Source organism: Carassius auratus, chromosome 30 (genome assembly GCF_003368295.1).
Source record: "Carassius auratus strain Wakin chromosome 30, ASM336829v1, whole genome shotgun sequence".
Taxonomy (NCBI): domain Eukaryota; kingdom Metazoa; phylum Chordata; class Actinopteri; order Cypriniformes; family Cyprinidae; genus Carassius; species Carassius auratus.
Window position 1 is genome coordinate 18,338,710 of NC_039272.1, and position 16,954 is coordinate 18,355,663.

The 16,954-nt window shown below is 37.2% G+C and overlaps 4 protein-coding genes across 5 annotated transcripts; 3 read left to right on the forward strand and 1 right to left on the reverse strand.

The window, feature by feature from the left end:
* The first annotated feature begins 450 nt into the window (after positions 1-450).
* On the forward strand, positions 451-6,308 carry gnao1b (guanine nucleotide binding protein (G protein), alpha activating activity polypeptide O, b). Its single transcript, XM_026211887.1, has 8 exons — positions 451-927; positions 1,018-1,060; positions 1,994-2,135; positions 2,621-2,781; positions 2,904-3,032; positions 4,086-4,215; positions 4,699-4,852; positions 4,938-6,308. Exons 1-8 carry the CDS (start codon positions 810-812, stop codon positions 5,123-5,125), a joined length of 1,065 nt encoding a protein of 354 aa, XP_026067672.1. The 5' UTR covers positions 451-809; the 3' UTR covers positions 5,126-6,308.
* Positions 6,309-9,674: 3,366 nt separating this feature from the next.
* On the forward strand, positions 9,675-10,215 carry LOC113050038 (metallothionein-like). The gene is made up of 3 exons (XM_026212751.1): positions 9,675-9,831; positions 9,927-9,992; positions 10,068-10,215. Exons 1-3 carry the CDS (start codon positions 9,807-9,809, stop codon positions 10,166-10,168), a joined length of 192 nt encoding a protein of 63 aa, XP_026068536.1. The 5' UTR covers positions 9,675-9,806; the 3' UTR covers positions 10,169-10,215.
* Positions 10,216-11,141: 926 nt separating this feature from the next.
* Positions 11,142-14,342, forward strand: tmppe (transmembrane protein with metallophosphoesterase domain). Of its 2 annotated transcripts, XM_026211893.1 has the most exons (6): positions 11,151-11,440; positions 11,987-12,270; positions 12,602-12,712; positions 13,060-13,225; positions 13,334-13,473; positions 13,598-14,341. In XM_026211893.1, the coding sequence occupies exons 2-6, from the start codon at positions 12,063-12,065 to the stop codon at positions 13,786-13,788; spliced, it is 816 nt and encodes a 271-aa protein (XP_026067678.1). In that variant the 5' UTR covers positions 11,151-11,440; positions 11,987-12,062; the 3' UTR covers positions 13,789-14,341. The 2 variants fall into 2 exon arrangements, with proteins under 2 accessions (XP_026067676.1, XP_026067678.1); XM_026211891.1 differs by having other exon boundaries at positions 11,142-12,270; positions 13,598-14,342.
* A 645-nt stretch (positions 14,343-14,987) lies between these two features.
* On the reverse strand, positions 14,988-16,080 carry exosc6 (exosome component 6). Its single transcript, XM_026211894.1, has one exon. The coding sequence runs from the start codon at positions 15,942-15,944 to the stop codon at positions 15,096-15,098; it is 849 nt and encodes a 282-aa protein (XP_026067679.1). The 5' UTR covers positions 15,945-16,080; the 3' UTR covers positions 14,988-15,095.
* Between the last annotated feature and the right edge of the window lie 874 nt (positions 16,081-16,954).

Sequence of the window (16,954 nt, forward strand, 5' to 3'; positions counted from 1 at the left end):
GAAAAAAATGAATTAATTTATTTTTATTCAATGGTAGACATAGGCTTCCATAATGCACAGGCCAAAAGCTAAAAGTTGGTCTGCAATAGCGTTTGTGAGTGAAAAAAAGAGAGAAACTGCTCTCCTAATCAAATTAGAGGACTGGAACATTTCCAACCTTTGCTGAATATCTGAATTTTAAGAAACAAACGAAAATGCTGCACACTACCAATACTTGCAAAACTATCAAAACTGCTTTTGATACTTCTCCAAGTATTGGTAGAGTGCAGGATTTTCTTTTTTTCCTGCAGGTGTGCGATGATTATTGTTAAATGAAACATTTGAAATTGAAACATTTTGTATGGCTCCACAAAATAGGCCTGCAGTAATACAACAAAACACATATATATAAATAAATTTTAAAAGAGCAGAACATATCCATATGGGACATATCCAATACTTCAGCAAATAAACCAAACAACCTCAGAGATATAGCCTAGCTATATTTCGGCTGCCACAAAAACAGATGTTCGCGAGCCCTGCTCCTCGTGTGACGTCAGCGCGATGAGAGGGGTCGCCCCTCGCGCATTAGGAGGGAACTACAGGCAGAGATGAGCTTGTGCCGCCGCCCAATAGACACCCTCGAAACAGAGCGCGAGCAGGAGCAGCAACCTCCTCCAAATCAAGAGGCCGGAGTGCAAGCCTGTACCTGACCTCAATTTGGCGTGGATGCTTAAGCAACAATCGGCAGACTGAGCCAGCGAGAGAGTGTGGGACAGAGACGGATATTTGGGATACAGCTGTCGCGCGTCCCGACTCTCGGTCTTGCAATGGGATGCACGTTAAGTGCAGAGGAGCGCGCGGCTCTGGATCGGAGCAGAGCGATCGAGAAAAACCTCAAGGAAGACGGAATAAGCGCATCCAAAGATGTCAAATTACTGCTGCTGGGTAAGTCGTCCCAGAGATAAGGATGCTGCGTACGTGTGTGTGTGTGTGTGTGAGAGAGAGACAGCACTGACACAGCCTGTGTCTCCGCAGGCGGAGGGGAGTCGGGGAAGAGCACCATCGTCAAACAGATGAAGTAAGTGCGGGCTTTTAACATACTCCGTGATTGTGTGCCTTTTCTTTTCGGTTCAGTCGTGTTTCTAAACGGTTGGAGATTGGGAAGTGTTTGTGTCGCGCTGTTCAGTGTGTGCTAGTGCTGAAACAAGCACACCCCAAGAGACAGAGCTGAGTGTGTGTGTGTGTGTGTGTTGGTAGCATGTGTGCAGTGTACCTCGCCGCTGTGTCTGCTGGTTTGGGCTCGGAGTTCCTTAATGTTTCACATTTTTGTCATGTGCTGTGCATTTAATCTGATCAGCATTTGTGTGTTGTGCCATGTTATGCATCAAGGACTTGTGTTCATTTTGTCCTCTGACGGTGTGTGCTTGAGAGAGTGTGAGTGTGTGTGTGAGGCATCAGAATCTTTCTCTATATTAATCTTAATGGGTGGCTTTTAGTGCCTGATCCCTGCAGTCTCGTTTAGCCTTATCCACCCATTAAACGGATTTACCAGGACTATGCCACCTAACCTTACATTTTAATAACTATTTGCAACTCTTATGGCAATTTTGACCAGCTGTGTTGTATTATTAAATATAATTGTACAGATCCGCCGGCATCATGGCGGTTTTTGTAATTCAAAGCACACACAACTATATCTCAGACTTAGGATATATTTTAAGCTTTTAAATACACTCTTACTAGTTACACTTTAACTTTTTTATTGCTGTTATACAGTTATTGTATAGTTACAGTTTAACTTTTGGTTTTAAATATTAAGGTGACCAGCAACTTGGGCTATGTAACCTGTAGAAGCACAAGACTGATTGTTGCATAATCTCTAATCAAACTACTTCTGCAACCACATATTCCAGCCATATACATATATGAACACACATAATTTCAGTCCTGTTGTGTTTGAATAGTGCGTGTGTTTCTATAATGGCTATTCTCTGTCGTGTGTATTCGTCAGGATTATCCATGAAGATGGTTTCTCTGGAGACGACGTAAAGCAGTTTAAACCTGTGGTCTATAGCAACACCATTCAGAGTCTTGCCACCATCTTAAAAGCAATGGAAACTCTTGGTATAGAGTATGCAGACAAGGCCAGAACTGTATGTATATCACATGCACACACTCTTCTCAACTGATTATGAGATAATGAAGTCCAAGTGTGAATTTCTTAAATATTCAAAATCAAGTACATTTTTATTGTTTTTTTCCTGGAACATCTGTAAATTATGTTATGGTATATATCATTATATGTATTACTTTTGTTCAAACATCTTAATACTTAATAATATAATAGCATTGATACAACAATACAAGGAGAAGAAAACAACAGGGCAGTGTGCCTACTGTTTAGCTTGTTTTGATTTGCAGTGTTCTTTAATGTTTGCATTAGATTTTCCTGGTGATTGAACTCACCTTCCATTTCCCAAATCCCACTTCCCAGAGGATGCACTGAGCTACACTGACACCTAGTGCATTAGTTAGGGAATATCATTGTGATCGCCCATGCGATGAACATTAAGTGGGTGTCATTCTGTACTTATATGCATTTAATAGAATGTTTGTAACATTTGGCGTGTGATTATAGGCAGATGCTAAGATGGTATTTGATGTGGTCAGTCGTATGGAAGACACAGAGCCATATTCAACAGAACTGCTGACTGCCATGATCCATCTGTGGGCTGATGCTGGAACTCAAGCTTGCTTTAGCCGCTCACGAGAGTATCAGCTCAACGACTCTGCCCAATAGTAAGTCCCACTGTTAAACACACATGAGATGATGCAACGAGCATGTCACTGTCAGGTGTAATGCTACACACCCCACGTATCATAATACATTAAAAAAACACACAGAGTGTTCTTTGTTTCAGTTACCTAGACTGTTTGCAGCGCATTGGATCTCCTGATTACCTCCCCACTGAACAGGATATTCTTCGAACCCGAGTCAAAACCACTGGCATCGTTGAGACCCATTTTTCCTTCAAGAACCTTAACTTTAGGTATCTAGTGAATAGTTATGTTTCGTGAGTTAAATGCATTATTAATTGGGAACTCAAAAGTGAGAATTTTTCCAGGCCTCTAAAAGCGTGTTATTATACCTTATCAAACTCTATATGTTGGCATTATATAAGCAAATATATATAGCTGAATCTAAACCGGGTTCATCTTTTAAATTATCAACACATATGTGACCTTGGGCCACAAAACCAGTTTTTCAAAATCTTAATAAATATGCTTTCCACTGATATATGATATGGTTTGTTAGGATAGGACAATATGTGTTCGAGATACAACTATTTGAAAATCTGGAATCTGAGGCTTCAAAAAAAATAAAAAAAATAAATTATATATATATATATATATATAGAGAGAGAGAGAGAGAGAGAGAGAGGAAATCGCCTTTAAAGTTGTTCTTAGTAATGCATATTACTAATCAAAAATTAAGTTTTGATATATTTACCGTAGGAAATGTACAAAATATATTAATGGAACGTGATCTTTACTTAATATCCTAATGATTTTTGGCATAAAAGAAAAATCAACAATTTTGACCCATAGAATGTATTATTGGCTATTGATACAAATATACCCCAGTGACTGAAGAATGGTTTTGTGGTCCAGGGTCACATATCGTCAAATCACCCAGCTCTAAAGTTGCTCAGTGTAAATTTGAAGAATTATTAGTATGAAGCTCCTTTGAAACCGTGTTTATTGTAAAAAGCACAATATAAATCTGACTTGATTTAATTAGTTTTTTCATAAATTTAGAAGAAAAAAAAATATTACTGGGAATATCTGTTGAATAAAAAGGAACTCGGATGTTAAATAGCAGAAATAAAAACAAAGATCTCTATAATCTGCATGAGTTTTTAAGTAATTGTCATAAGGAATTGGAAAACCATTCCTTTTAATTCACTGTATCCGTGCAAGTCAGATATCTTTGGTCGACCTATTTTGATGACCTAACATGCATTGTGTTTCTTGTGTTTGTGCACACATGCATGTACATGGCTTTGCATGTGTCCTGAAAGTGTGTGATGTTTCGTCCCCAGGCTGTTTGATGTGGGGGGACAGAGATCAGAGAGGAAAAAATGGATTCACTGCTTTGAGGATGTGACAGCCATTATCTTCTGTGTGGCAATGAGTGGATATGACCAAATGCTCCATGAAGACGAAACCACGGTGAACTACTACACCTAGACTTACACCTGGTCATTTAGACCGATTGTACATTCACGACATTACAACACTCTGTGGTAAATCAGTTCAAAAATGCACTGTTGTATATTTCGATCTTTTCATTTGCTATTTTTTTTTCTAAAACAATCCATTGGCGGTCAACCTGAAGTTGATCTGAATCAGCAAAAAGTATATATAAATTTAATATATACATTTTTATACACACATTTATGTAGAGATTTACAATGGTAAATATATGTATATTCTAAATTAGTTGATGTGTTATAAATTATTTTTCAATTAAATTTTACACACACATTTATAAAAAAACATTTGTACATATATGTATATTCTAAATATAATATATAATATTATATAAAGTAATATAGATTTAACAAGCTAGCAGAGTTTAAATGCTCATGGTAATAATGCAGTTTAAAAAAATACAAATGATTGATTTGAATACTTTCTCTCTCTTCTCTGCAGAACCGTATGCATGAGTCTCTGATGCTCTTTGACTCTATATGTAACAATAAGTTCTTTGTTGACACGTCCATCATCCTTTTCCTTAATAAGAAGGACCTTTTTGGAGAAAAGATTGTGAAATCTCCACTGAATATCTGCTTCCCAGAATACACAGGTACAGTAGCTTTGCACACATGTATATAAGAAATTCACAGATATAAAAGGGCTCAAAAAACTCAATTTCTTCATCTTTCCTGTAGGCCCAAATACATTCGAAGCGGCGGCTGCATATATACAGACTCAGTTTGAAAGTAAGAATCGCTCCCCTAACAAAGAGATCTACTGTCACCTGACCTGCGCTACAGACACAGGAAACATCCAAGTGGTCTTTGATGCTGTCACTGACATCATCATCGCCAATAACCTGCGTGGTTGTGGTCTCTACTGAGCTCCGACTCCGACAAATGCTAACAAGTGACTGAACTGACACCCCTGTAACTATAGCCAAGGCACTTCCCTTTTTCATTTCACTCTGTCAGGTTTATGTTCAGAACATTTAGCCCTTATTTTCCTTTGTAGTTGTCAGTACATTTTGCTGGAGTAAATAACATATGGGTGTGCATGTATAGTGTAAAGATGAGCATTTGGCCGGGCATAGATGCTTTAAGCATGAGTGCATGTGTGTGAGTGTAAGTCACAACGAGTGAGAGTGTTTGTCAGGTGATAACTCACAGAGGTTCTCTGCTGTGTAAGAGACTTCCAAGTGCTGGCATGATCCTAATCTAAAATGATCTCAAAAACCTGAGAAGGATCACTGACTCTTACAGGCTTAAAATAAAAAAAAATATTGAAGGACTGAGAGCAAGATATATGATGAATCATTTAGAAGAGCTGATTGTCATTTCAGAAACTAAATGTTGTCCAGGGGCAGCTCTTAAAGCCAAAATTGTTGACGACCTGGCATCGCCCCCCTCTTTGGGACTGCTCATGCACTGGCTTCTGGCTGTGACATAAAATGCCTTTCAGCGAATGAAGCCTCTTACAAAGTGTGATGTTGACAACATTCTCACTCAACATGAGCACAAATAGTTCTAAATCTTTTCAGTTGTTGTTTTTTTTGTATAAATGACTCTGTAGTTTATTTATTTATATAACTATAAGTGCATGTATTTACATATTTTGTATGGCCCCACACTTTGTGCACCCTATCAGTGACGGGCAATAAAATTAAAACGAACTAGCTTACAGACTTTAGATGATTAAAAGCATAAATATTAAGACAGTAATTCAGATTTATATATAACTGAATTACTGAACATATGAACTATTGCTTCTTTTTAACTCACTCTCTTTAACTGATGACATAATGACGTGTGAGAGTGTGTACAGATGCGTGTTTGATGCATGCACATTCTTTATTCAACCATGACCCATTACTTAACTCAGATTTCTTTTCCTCTTTTTCTGCTGTGGATGGATTTTTTTGTTTTGTTTGGTGCACTGAATGTCCTCTTTCCTCCCTTGGGGTAATACTGCACTGTAACTGCTGGGTTTAGTCTTCTGACCGACCAATGATATGTTTACATTAAAAAAGAAAACACTTTAGCACCAACTACTGGCTGTGTACTGATTTATCCCTCTTTTTTAGCATGGTTAGTCTACAGTAGTTTAACCTGCAGTTATCAAGAACTGGGCTGCTTATATGATGGCAGTAGTTATATAAATACATCAAATAAGATCAGGGGGAAAGATAAGAATAATGCAAGGCTTTTTTATTATGTTTGCTTGATGCCCACATAATATGGAAAGCCGTTGTAACATTTAATCTATAAGCCATACTAGTATCTTTTTTCATGTTACTAGTACTTGTTTTTATAGATATTAGTATCTTTTCCATTAAGTACTAGTGCGTATTCTTTAGCTATTAGTGTTTTTTGTAAAGTTACAAGTACTTATTCATTAGATACTAGTACTAAATCATTAGATACTAGTACTTATTCATTAGCACTACTGGGAACGTTACTTTAAAAAAGTAATTATAGTTACTCACTACTTGTTCCAAAAAGTAACTGAGTTAGTAACTGAATTACTCTATAATAAAAGTAACCCGTTACCAGGGAAAGTAACTATTTGCGTTACTGTAAAAAAAAGAAAAAGAAAAAAAAGGTTGCTATATGTCAGAATTTTTTTTTTTTTTTTTTTTTTCACAAGCCAGTTGAAATGAGTAGAACAGACAGGTGTTCGTACATAGCTTTCGATATTTATTGCACGTCAACAGACAGCTAGAGTTTTATCCTGCAATTCAAGTATTATCTTTGTAAGAAGTGTTTTTGGCCACTAGCTTTGTAGATGCGTGTCACACATTACATGTACACATTACATGCACGTTCTTGCCTTTGACCACAATGAATTTGACGTAGTGCTTATATCTCCACCTTGAAAATGCCAACTTTTCATCGGATTGCTCCTGACTCGCCATTTCTGCTGCTGCTGCGAATCTCTGTGTAGCTGTTGCGTGTGTGTGTGTGTGTTTGTCGCTGCTGGCGCTGCCGCGTGTGCCGGCATGTGTGTAAAAACACTGGCTCTGATTGGCTACCATGAAACACATGACTCTGCCTTAGCCAATCATAATCGCTTATCTCGTTATTAACCCACCTGCTAGTGCTCACTCGCTGTGTGAGGCAGGGGTGCATTCGGATTGCATAGTTTATTAAATCAATGCATAGTAACGCACCACATTTAACGTTCAGTAACGTTAACGGCGTTGTAACGACGGGAAAAGTAATTAGTTAGATTACCCCGTTACTGAAAAAATAACGTCGTTACCTAATGCCGTTCTTTTAAACGCTGTTATTCCAAACACTGTTCATTAGATACTAGTACTTATTTATTAGGTACTAGTATTTATCAATTAGTTACTAGTACTTATTTATTAGGTACTAGTATTTATCAATTAGATACTAGTACTTATTTATTAGGTACTAGTATTTATCAATTAGATACTAGTACTTATTTATTAGGTACTAGTATTTATCAATTAGTTACTAGTACTTATTTATTAGGTACTAGTATTTATCAATTAGATACTAGTACTTATTTATTAGGTACTAGTATTTATCAATTAGATACTAGTACTTATTTATTAGGTACTAGTATTTATCAATTAGTTACTAGTACTTATTTATTAGGTACTAGTATTTATCAATTAGATACTAGTACTTATTTATTAGGTACTAGTATTTATCAATTAGTTACTAGTACTTATTTATTAGGTACTAGTATTTATCAATTAGTTATTAGTACTTATTTATTAGGTACTAGTATTTATCAATTAGTTACTAGTACTTATTTATTAGGTACTAGTATTTATCAATTAGTTACTAGTACTTATTTATTAGGTACTAGTATTTATCAATTAGATACTAGTACTTATTTATTAGGTACTAGTATTTATTAATTAGATACTAGTACTTATTGATTAAATACTAGTACTTATTATTAGATACTAGTACTTATTTATTAGGTACTAGTATTTATCAATTAGATACTAGTACTTATTATTAGGTACTAGTATTTATCAATTAGATACTAGTACTTATTGATTAAATACTAGTACTTATTATTAGATACTAGTACTTATTTATTAGATACAAGCGCAATGTTGGGGGTTTGATTCCCCGGGAACACATGATAGATAAAAATTGATAGCCTAAATGCACTGTAAGTCACTTTGGACAAAAGCATTTGCTAAATGCATTAATTTAATTTAATTTAATTTTAGTACCTTATGAATAACTACTAGTATCGATTAATAAGTATTAGTATCTAATGAATACTTACTAGAAATATTTATATAGATACTAGTTACTACTGCAATAATTACTAGTTAGAAATTAAAAGACGATAACAAAAACAGAATAACAACGAGTCCCCGTTCGTTTGGAGATATCTTCAACCTCATATAGAACTAGTGAAAATGCATTTGGAGATATCTTAATTTAAACAGATCATTACATAAATATGAGTACCTCTCCACCGTCCAATCCGAGTCCACATGGTAATACAATACGCAGAATAAATTTGCATGAGGATTGCATTTTAAACTTTATTCTTATAAAATTATGCGAGATGGTTTGAAGATCAGAGATAAAATCATATATTGTCACAATCATTGTTTATTTCCATCATGTAAAATGTCTTTCTGCATGTTATTCAGCTACATCTAAAGCGAAAGCTGAATTTCCTGGAACTTCAACAGTGAGTCTCACTTGTGGAGTTTCTGCCCAAGGGTGCCCTCCGGTGACGTATGAATTAAAAATAAATTCATTGAGTACATATTATTGCTTACAAAACCCTAATTTGAGTTTAAAAAAACTAAAATAATTACAAACTTTGAGGTAAAATTTGCAATTCTTTATGTTCTTCTACAGGGTAAAGAAGTGTGCTTTTTTTTGCAGCTATATTTATCATTAGATTTATTCTTATATACTCTGTTTTGTATATTATAGTGAAACAGTGCTATTACAAAAGTAGCATTCCTTATTTTGTTTAGTGTTTTTATTTAGAAATAAAAACCATAATCATTATTATTTTCACTTATATATATATAAATTGGTCCAAATTATGCTGGTGTTTTATTATTATTTTTTGTGCTTGTGTACAAATAATTGTTTCTTTTCTATTTGGTTTTCTCAAAAAAGTACATCCATCTCCTTGTTTCAGTTTCCTGTTTAATCTCTCTCCTATGTGTTGCTGGCTCATTAATATTCAACATACAATTACCATGCTGGACAGAAATGCAAATTTAAAAAGTACTAGTATATATTAAGTTTAGGATATGTCTGGTCTAAAAAGTTACTAGTACATAATGAGTAAGTACAAGTACTTAATGGAAAAGATACTAGTATCTAAAAAATAAGTTTACTAGTATGGCTTATAGATTAAATGTTACCTTGGCTTGCCATACACATAAAACTCAAATGAGTGAGATCTCAAGTTCATCCATCAGCGCGCTCACACGTATGACGTTCCCACGTGATTGTGACGCACAAACGAGTGATTCCATTTGCTTGTACCAGACAGATTTTTCCACGAAAGCATCATACGTTCGTTGGAATTAAGGTGACAATATGGACCAGTGTGACAGTTCTAAATGTAAGTTTATAAACCAAATATATGCAGTCTGAGTAATTTTAGCAAGAGAATACTGTGACTCGCGGCAAATGTAAGACCATCTGTCTGTGTTGTAGCTGGATCTTGCGACTGCGGGCAAAACTGCAAATGCACCGACTGCAAGTGCGCACATACCAAGAAAAGTGAGTCGAATAATTAACATCACTTCACCCAGAACTCCACAGAATGAAATCATTTCCCTCTTTTCGACCCGTTAGGTAGCGGCAGTTGTCCATCTGTATGCAGTAAGGACAAGAAGGGCTGCGAGAGCGCGTGCAAGGACAAGGAGAAATCGTGCGACACACACTGCTGCAAATGATATGTGCTGTGTTCCTTTAATAATAAAACATACAATTCTGTCGTGTACTCCCGCATTTGTTGTGGTTATTAATTAAATCTAAAGGATATAGTTTTGTTATACTATAAGTATACCAGTCATAATTAGCTCGGGTATATTTGAATCAATATATACACTGGTCAAACATTGGCTACATGGGTTAAAATTGTCGATGTTTCTTTTATGCCACAAATCATTAGGATTTTAAGTAAGATCATGCTCCATTAAGATATTTTGTAAATTTCCAACTGTAAATATATAAAAACTATTTTTTTGATTAGTAGTACGAGTTGCTAAGAACTTAATTTGGACAACTTTAAAGGAGATTTTCTCAGTATTTAGATTTGTATTTATTTTTTGCATCGCCAGATTACAGATTTTCAAATAGTTGTATCTCAGACAAATATTGTCCTATCCTAACAAACCATATATCAATCAATGGAAAGCGTATTTGTTCAGCTTTCATTGTGTATATGGTTGTGTGGTCCAGGGTCACATATGAGTGTATTGGGTATCGAGACATCACAAAGACAACCTGGAAACATTTTTCATATTTAAAGTTATTATCACTTATTATTATTATATCAAAGTAATTTTGTTATATCACATTATCAAACCAAAGTTATATGAGCTAAAAAAATAAATAGCTTCATATAGTTGGTTACAAAAATGTAGCAAACATTGGTTATAAATGTAGCAAACAGCTAATTCTTAAGTGATAACGTTTTACGTAAGATACTGAACAATGATTACAAAAATATTTGCGTTAATATTGAGATCCTTTCCAATCAAGAGCAAGTCTCTGCAAGAAAGTACAGATCAGGTGTTTAGATCATGATACCTGATTGGCTGATGTCATAGTGATGGTAGGTTTAGGGGTGGGGATCAATTTGATTGCATGCTTTAGAAACACCCAGCAGTTTGTAAACACCCACAAGGTCATAAACGCCCACTTTTGCTCTGACGAGCCAATGATATTAGCGCACACACTTGTCATGCAGAAAGAGACGTTGTCAAAAGACCGACGTGTTTATATTTAATTTGTTTACACGATTGTGAATTGTGTAGTGGACGTTTATCAAGCTTGAGTGTGTAGCAATTTCTATATGCCCTTTCTAGCAGGAAACAGCGAACCGCAACAGTATTCTTAATGTTGTTATATCATAGCAGCCATCACCCGTCTTTGTCAGCGGAAGTAGTTTTGTGTTGTTCTCCCATGTCCCAGTTAAGAGAATGACTCATATGAATTAAAAGGTATGAGAAGCTCTTTTATCGTTTTTCTTTTTTAGTTATACCGTGCTATCATGAGAATGAATGTGATATAGTGTAACAGACTGTGCCGGGGTCATTGACCGAGCACATGACGGTCAGTATGTTTGGATTTGGGCGCCTCTCCGCCGAGTTGAAAGTAGCCATCGCATCGGGAGTTGTTTTTTTCTCTATTCTTATATCCAGAACATTACTCTCAGAGCGGGTAAACAAAAACACTCGCGCTTCGTTGTTTCGGGTTCAGTTTCTCCTCTTCATCAACTCCCTGCTGCTCATCGGCTCTCTCTACATTTGGAAACGCGTGGTGCGACGGCTGTGCGGAGCCAGGGGTGCATCTTCTGTCCCGCAGAGATGTTGGCATCTTCTTGTCCTGCTGTTTCTTACTCTGGTGCACGGGAGCTACCTATGCATGTTTTTCCTCGTGGACACTGAACCACACTGGTTATCATTGCTGAGTTTCTCCTGTCTGGGCATTTATGTCATCCTACTGTTCTTCCTGTTTGTTTTTGGCTGCCTTACCCGCCTTCGCAGGCTTCTCTCCCGCAGCCGAGGAGGAGGAGGAGAGGATGCTGTCGCGAGCGGATCAGTCAGTCATATAGTGCTGGCGATGATATTAACCGCAATACTGGCAGTGTATGGGTTGGTAAATGCAGCCCAGCCTCCACGAGTAGTTGAGGTGGAGATCCCAGTAGAGAAGCTCCCCGAGTCTTTGAACGGGCTCAGGTTGGTGCTTCTGTCCGACATACATCTGGGACCTACAGTAGGCCGCTCCAAACTGCAGCGCATTGTTACTATGGTGAATGAGCTGAACCCAGGTAATTACAATTATATGGTGTCTGTGTAATCTTTAAACAGGTAAACAAATATCACACCAATTTTATTTTATATCACAACCTTTTCTCTCCCTCGTGTGTCATTTCAAACCTGTGTGACTGTCTTCTGTTGAACCTAAAATATATTTAAGAGTGTTTATAATCAACTCGATCCATTCCTGTTTACTTCCATTGTATTAAAAAAATATCTAAATATCTTTGTTCGACAGACCAAACTGAGTGTTAAAGGTTTGTAACTACATGCAAATGATGCCAGAATTTTTTTTAACCTGTAATTGTCATTGAATTTTCCTCCTTGTGTATGTTGCTGTAGATGTGGTGGTGATTGTCGGTGATCTGACTGACTCTCAGGTGACTCGACTGAGGAGCGCTGCAGAACCACTGGGTCAGATGAAGGCTCAACTGGGCTCCTATTTTGCTACAGGTCTGTCTTAGAAGCTGTTTGATACATGATGTTTTATTAAAGGGGCCATCGGATGCCCATTTTCCACAAGTTGATATGATTCTTTAAGGTCTTAATGAAAAGTCTATAACACACTTTGGTTAAAATTTCAGTAGTGTTTAACAACACCCTCTGTACTTACAACTATTCCCATCCTAACCTGTGGGAGGTACGCTGTGTTTGTGCAAAAATGCCGAGCTCGGAGCCTTCCCCTCGAACAGCACGCCAATTACACAAAAACTTTACTCTGTTTATAATATGTAAGTGTGAACTAGTGAAAAGGATGTAAATGAACATTTTGTGCACATTCATTATTGTGTGACTTTCAGGCAATCATGACTACTACACTGCTGATGTTGAAGGCTGGTTTGAGCTCTTGCACTCAATGGGGATTCATGCTCTTCATAACAGCCATGCAAAAGTGTTCCGTCCTGAACAAACACAAGACTGGATTTGCCTTGCTGGCATTGATGACCTTGAGGCCCGCATGCTACGGTCAGTCCACAGTGAGGATATTGTCAGGCTCAGTTGAACACGTACAAATCTGATGCATATTATGTGCTGTGTACTAGGCTCATATTCATGGTGTTGCTTTGTTTAAAGATACCCTGGCCATGGTATGGATGTTGAGAAAGCTCTCAGTGGCTGCAGCGCAGAGAGTCCCATTATTCTTCTTGCACATCAGCCTCATGCTGCCAAACAGGCCCTCCAGCAACGGCCAGACATCAGTCTGGTACTCTCAGGTATGTAAATATCAATCTCTTTTAGATTCTTTGGTGGTTTGAAGAGTGAAAATGTAGGAGTATGCTGCTGAAGCTTAATTTCTGTCCTCTCCTGGACTCAAAATGCAATTTCTCATTTGTGTAGGTCACACACACGCTGGTCAGCTGTTCCCCCTCACCATCCTGGCATTCCTGATGAATCCATTTTTCTGTGGACTCTACCGTGTCTCTGAACACACTATGGTCTACGTCACCCCTGGAACCGGTCATTATGGCATTCCAATGAGAATTGCAAGTCGTTCAGAAATTACAAACATTATATTGAAACGTGCTTGAGAGCCTCACACTGTGTAGTGCAGGGATCGAACACCCAATCGCATCCATACATGTTAATTACCTCATTTCCCTGCATGCTGTCTCACAGTTATACATGTATTATATTGTAATGTTTGCATAATTATGCGCGGTATCAGTCAAATATACTAGTTTCCAATACAATTAGCTTGAACAATCTTACAACAGGTCTGTTTTACTATTGAAAATGAGACACATTTTACACTTTTAGTTGTCATCTATTTTCTTAATGTAGTATTGTAAATTGTTTGCCAAAACATGCTAAAAATCCAAGCACTTTAAAATTCACATTTCCAAAAGTGCCATTTTTTTTAATTACTAATGTAGTATGTAAATTTGTGTAAATTTACAATAATGTTACATTGTAAATTAAAAATAATGTAAATTTGTACTGTTTTACTCAGGCCCCTTTCATCAGTTAATTACAATCAAAATTAATTCAGTGCACTGTTTCGACTGTCACATTTGTGTGAGTCAATCAGGGACTTCAAGTTTTGATTAAAAGGTTATTACTATACCAAATTACCAGTCTCAAAATGCATCTTTTCTAAAAATGCCATGTGAGCTGCATGTTGTTTTATAAATTGTGGCTCTGGACCAATTCAATTCAAGTTTATTTGTATAGCGCTTTTTACAATACGAATCGTAAAAAAGCAACTTTACAGAAAATTATGTTTCTACAATATTTAATAGATGCTTATGGTGGTGACTAAAACTAATCATAAGTAGCATGGATATATTTGTAGCAATAGCCAATAATAAATTCTGTGGGCCAAAATGAAATATATATATATATATATATATATATATATATAATGCTCAAAATCATTAGGATATTAAGTAATGTTCCTTGAAGATATTTTGTACATTTCCCAGTGAAAATATATCAAAACTTAATTTCTGATCAGTAATATGAATTACTAAGAACTGAATTCTGACAACTTTAAAGGCGATATTCTAAATTTTTTGCCGCCTCAGATTCCAGATATTCAAATTGTTGTATCTTAGCCAAATATTGTCTTATACTAACAAATCATACATCAATGGAAAGTTAATTTATTCAGCGTTCAGCTGATGCAATAAAACCCTTGACTGGTTTTGTGGTCCAGGGTCACATATTTGCAACCATACCTTCTGCATAAGCAGTAAACAACACTTTTGGAATTAAGAGTAATAGAAAATATATTTGCAACTTCAGATGAGTTTTTTATTAGTGCTACGCTGTTGCACTTTTAAGTGTAGAAAGCATGATAAACAATGCACATAAACAATATTCACTCATATTTTCCTCAAAACAAAACTTGAGGACTGTGGCAAGTAAAAGTATATTTTTCGGGTGGAGGAGCTTTCTTCTTGACAGCCCGCGTCACAGCTTGCTGTAGCACCGGATAGAGTTTGTGACAGCCATCCATGCAGGTTCTCACAGCATCGGCCAGTGTGTCTTCCCGCATCTCTCCGTCCGCGTTCAGACCAGACACTTGATTCAGATTGGGAAGCAGAGCCACGGTGACACATCCCTGGTTCTCCCCGTAACCCTCCTGCCAGCTCCCACACTCCTCTGAGTATGAAGGGTCAACGAGACACGTGTTTCCATTCTGCCGCAGCGTACAACCCAGCACCACATCATACATCTCAATACCGCCATCCGCCAGGGCCATGGAGGCGCATGTCACCGCGTGCGCGAGGATCGAGCCGTCGTTCTCCAGAACCATGACATTAACCTCGATCTGAGAGCGCGGGTATCTGTGTAGGCAAACCCCTGGCTGCAAGCTCTCCAGTAGAGTCTGGGACAGATCTCTTTCCTCACTGCCTTGGATCCAGGCACCCCGCTTCGAACATGAAAACGGCGCGAGCCTAAAGTCGCAAACAAGGCGTCCGGATTTCATGTCTGTTTCGTCCTTGCGTTCAATTTCTCTCGGCCCGTACACCGAGCATATAATCTTGGTGTTTCCAGCCTCGAGGTAAGCGGAGCCCTTAGCCTGGCTAATCAGCCCGCATCGCGCAAACATCGGCCGCACCTCTCCGTTCCCCCGGACGCCTTGCCTGCTGCTGGCCTTGGGAGCTTTGTCTGGAGAAAGAAAGAAAAGCGGGGACTGCGATTCCTCCGGTCCACGGATACGTTTTGTGTCAACAGGCATTTTCTATAAACCCACGTGTTTACGGGAGCATTACTTCTCTGATGCAAAACTGTTCAAGTCTTACTCGAGGAATCAAATGCGACAGGAGACAGCTAGTTACGCTCTAGCGCCATCTGTCGGAGAGGCGTGACGTGACACTCAGCGGGAAATCGAGGTATGTTGGTTCAACCCTCAGTTATACTTTTCTGCGTATTATTCACATTTTTATAAGCTACAAAATATAATGTTTATTCAGACCATATGAATGCATAGCCTATATGCAGAGGTGTATAAAGTACCTGAAAGCCGTACTCAAGTAAAAGTACAAATATCTTTTACCAGAAAATTACTTTGGTAGAAGTTGAAGTCACCATTTAAAATATTACTTGAGTAAAAGTATTAATCTATGTGATTTTTTTTGTGTACTTAAGTACAAAATGTATTTTTTTAATATCTTAAACATTAAACATACTTAAGTATTGAAAGTAAAAGTAAATGCTTAATGGAAAATAAGCAAATAAATTGTCCATGCACAGCTTGAGTAGCAAGATTTTGTTAGGTTTGAATTTTCCATTTCATTTCATTCCATTTTGCATTTTTGGGAATGAATAAGAAGCACTTTATCTGGTTCTTAGTGTCTTTCATTCCAACATAAGAAAACATTTCTGTAATCTGTGTTCATGTGGCTCAGTGGTAGAGCATTGCGTTAGCAGCGCAAATTGTGGGTTCAATTCCCAGGGAACACTTTAGATTAAAAAAATGTTAGCCTGAATGCACTGTAAGTCACTTTGGATAAAAGTGTCTGCTAAATGTATTAATTGTAATTGTAAAACAACTTTTAGGTTTATGTTTATGTATCTCAGAGGGGACATGGATGCATTTAAACTGCATATACAGGTGTATAAATAATGTTTTAACATAAAACCCTGAATACTGATATTTGAAATTGTTTAAAACATGAAAAAATATTCGAAATGTGAAATTAAAACCGCCGGTAGATGGCAACATGTGACTGGAGTGACTGGAGTGAG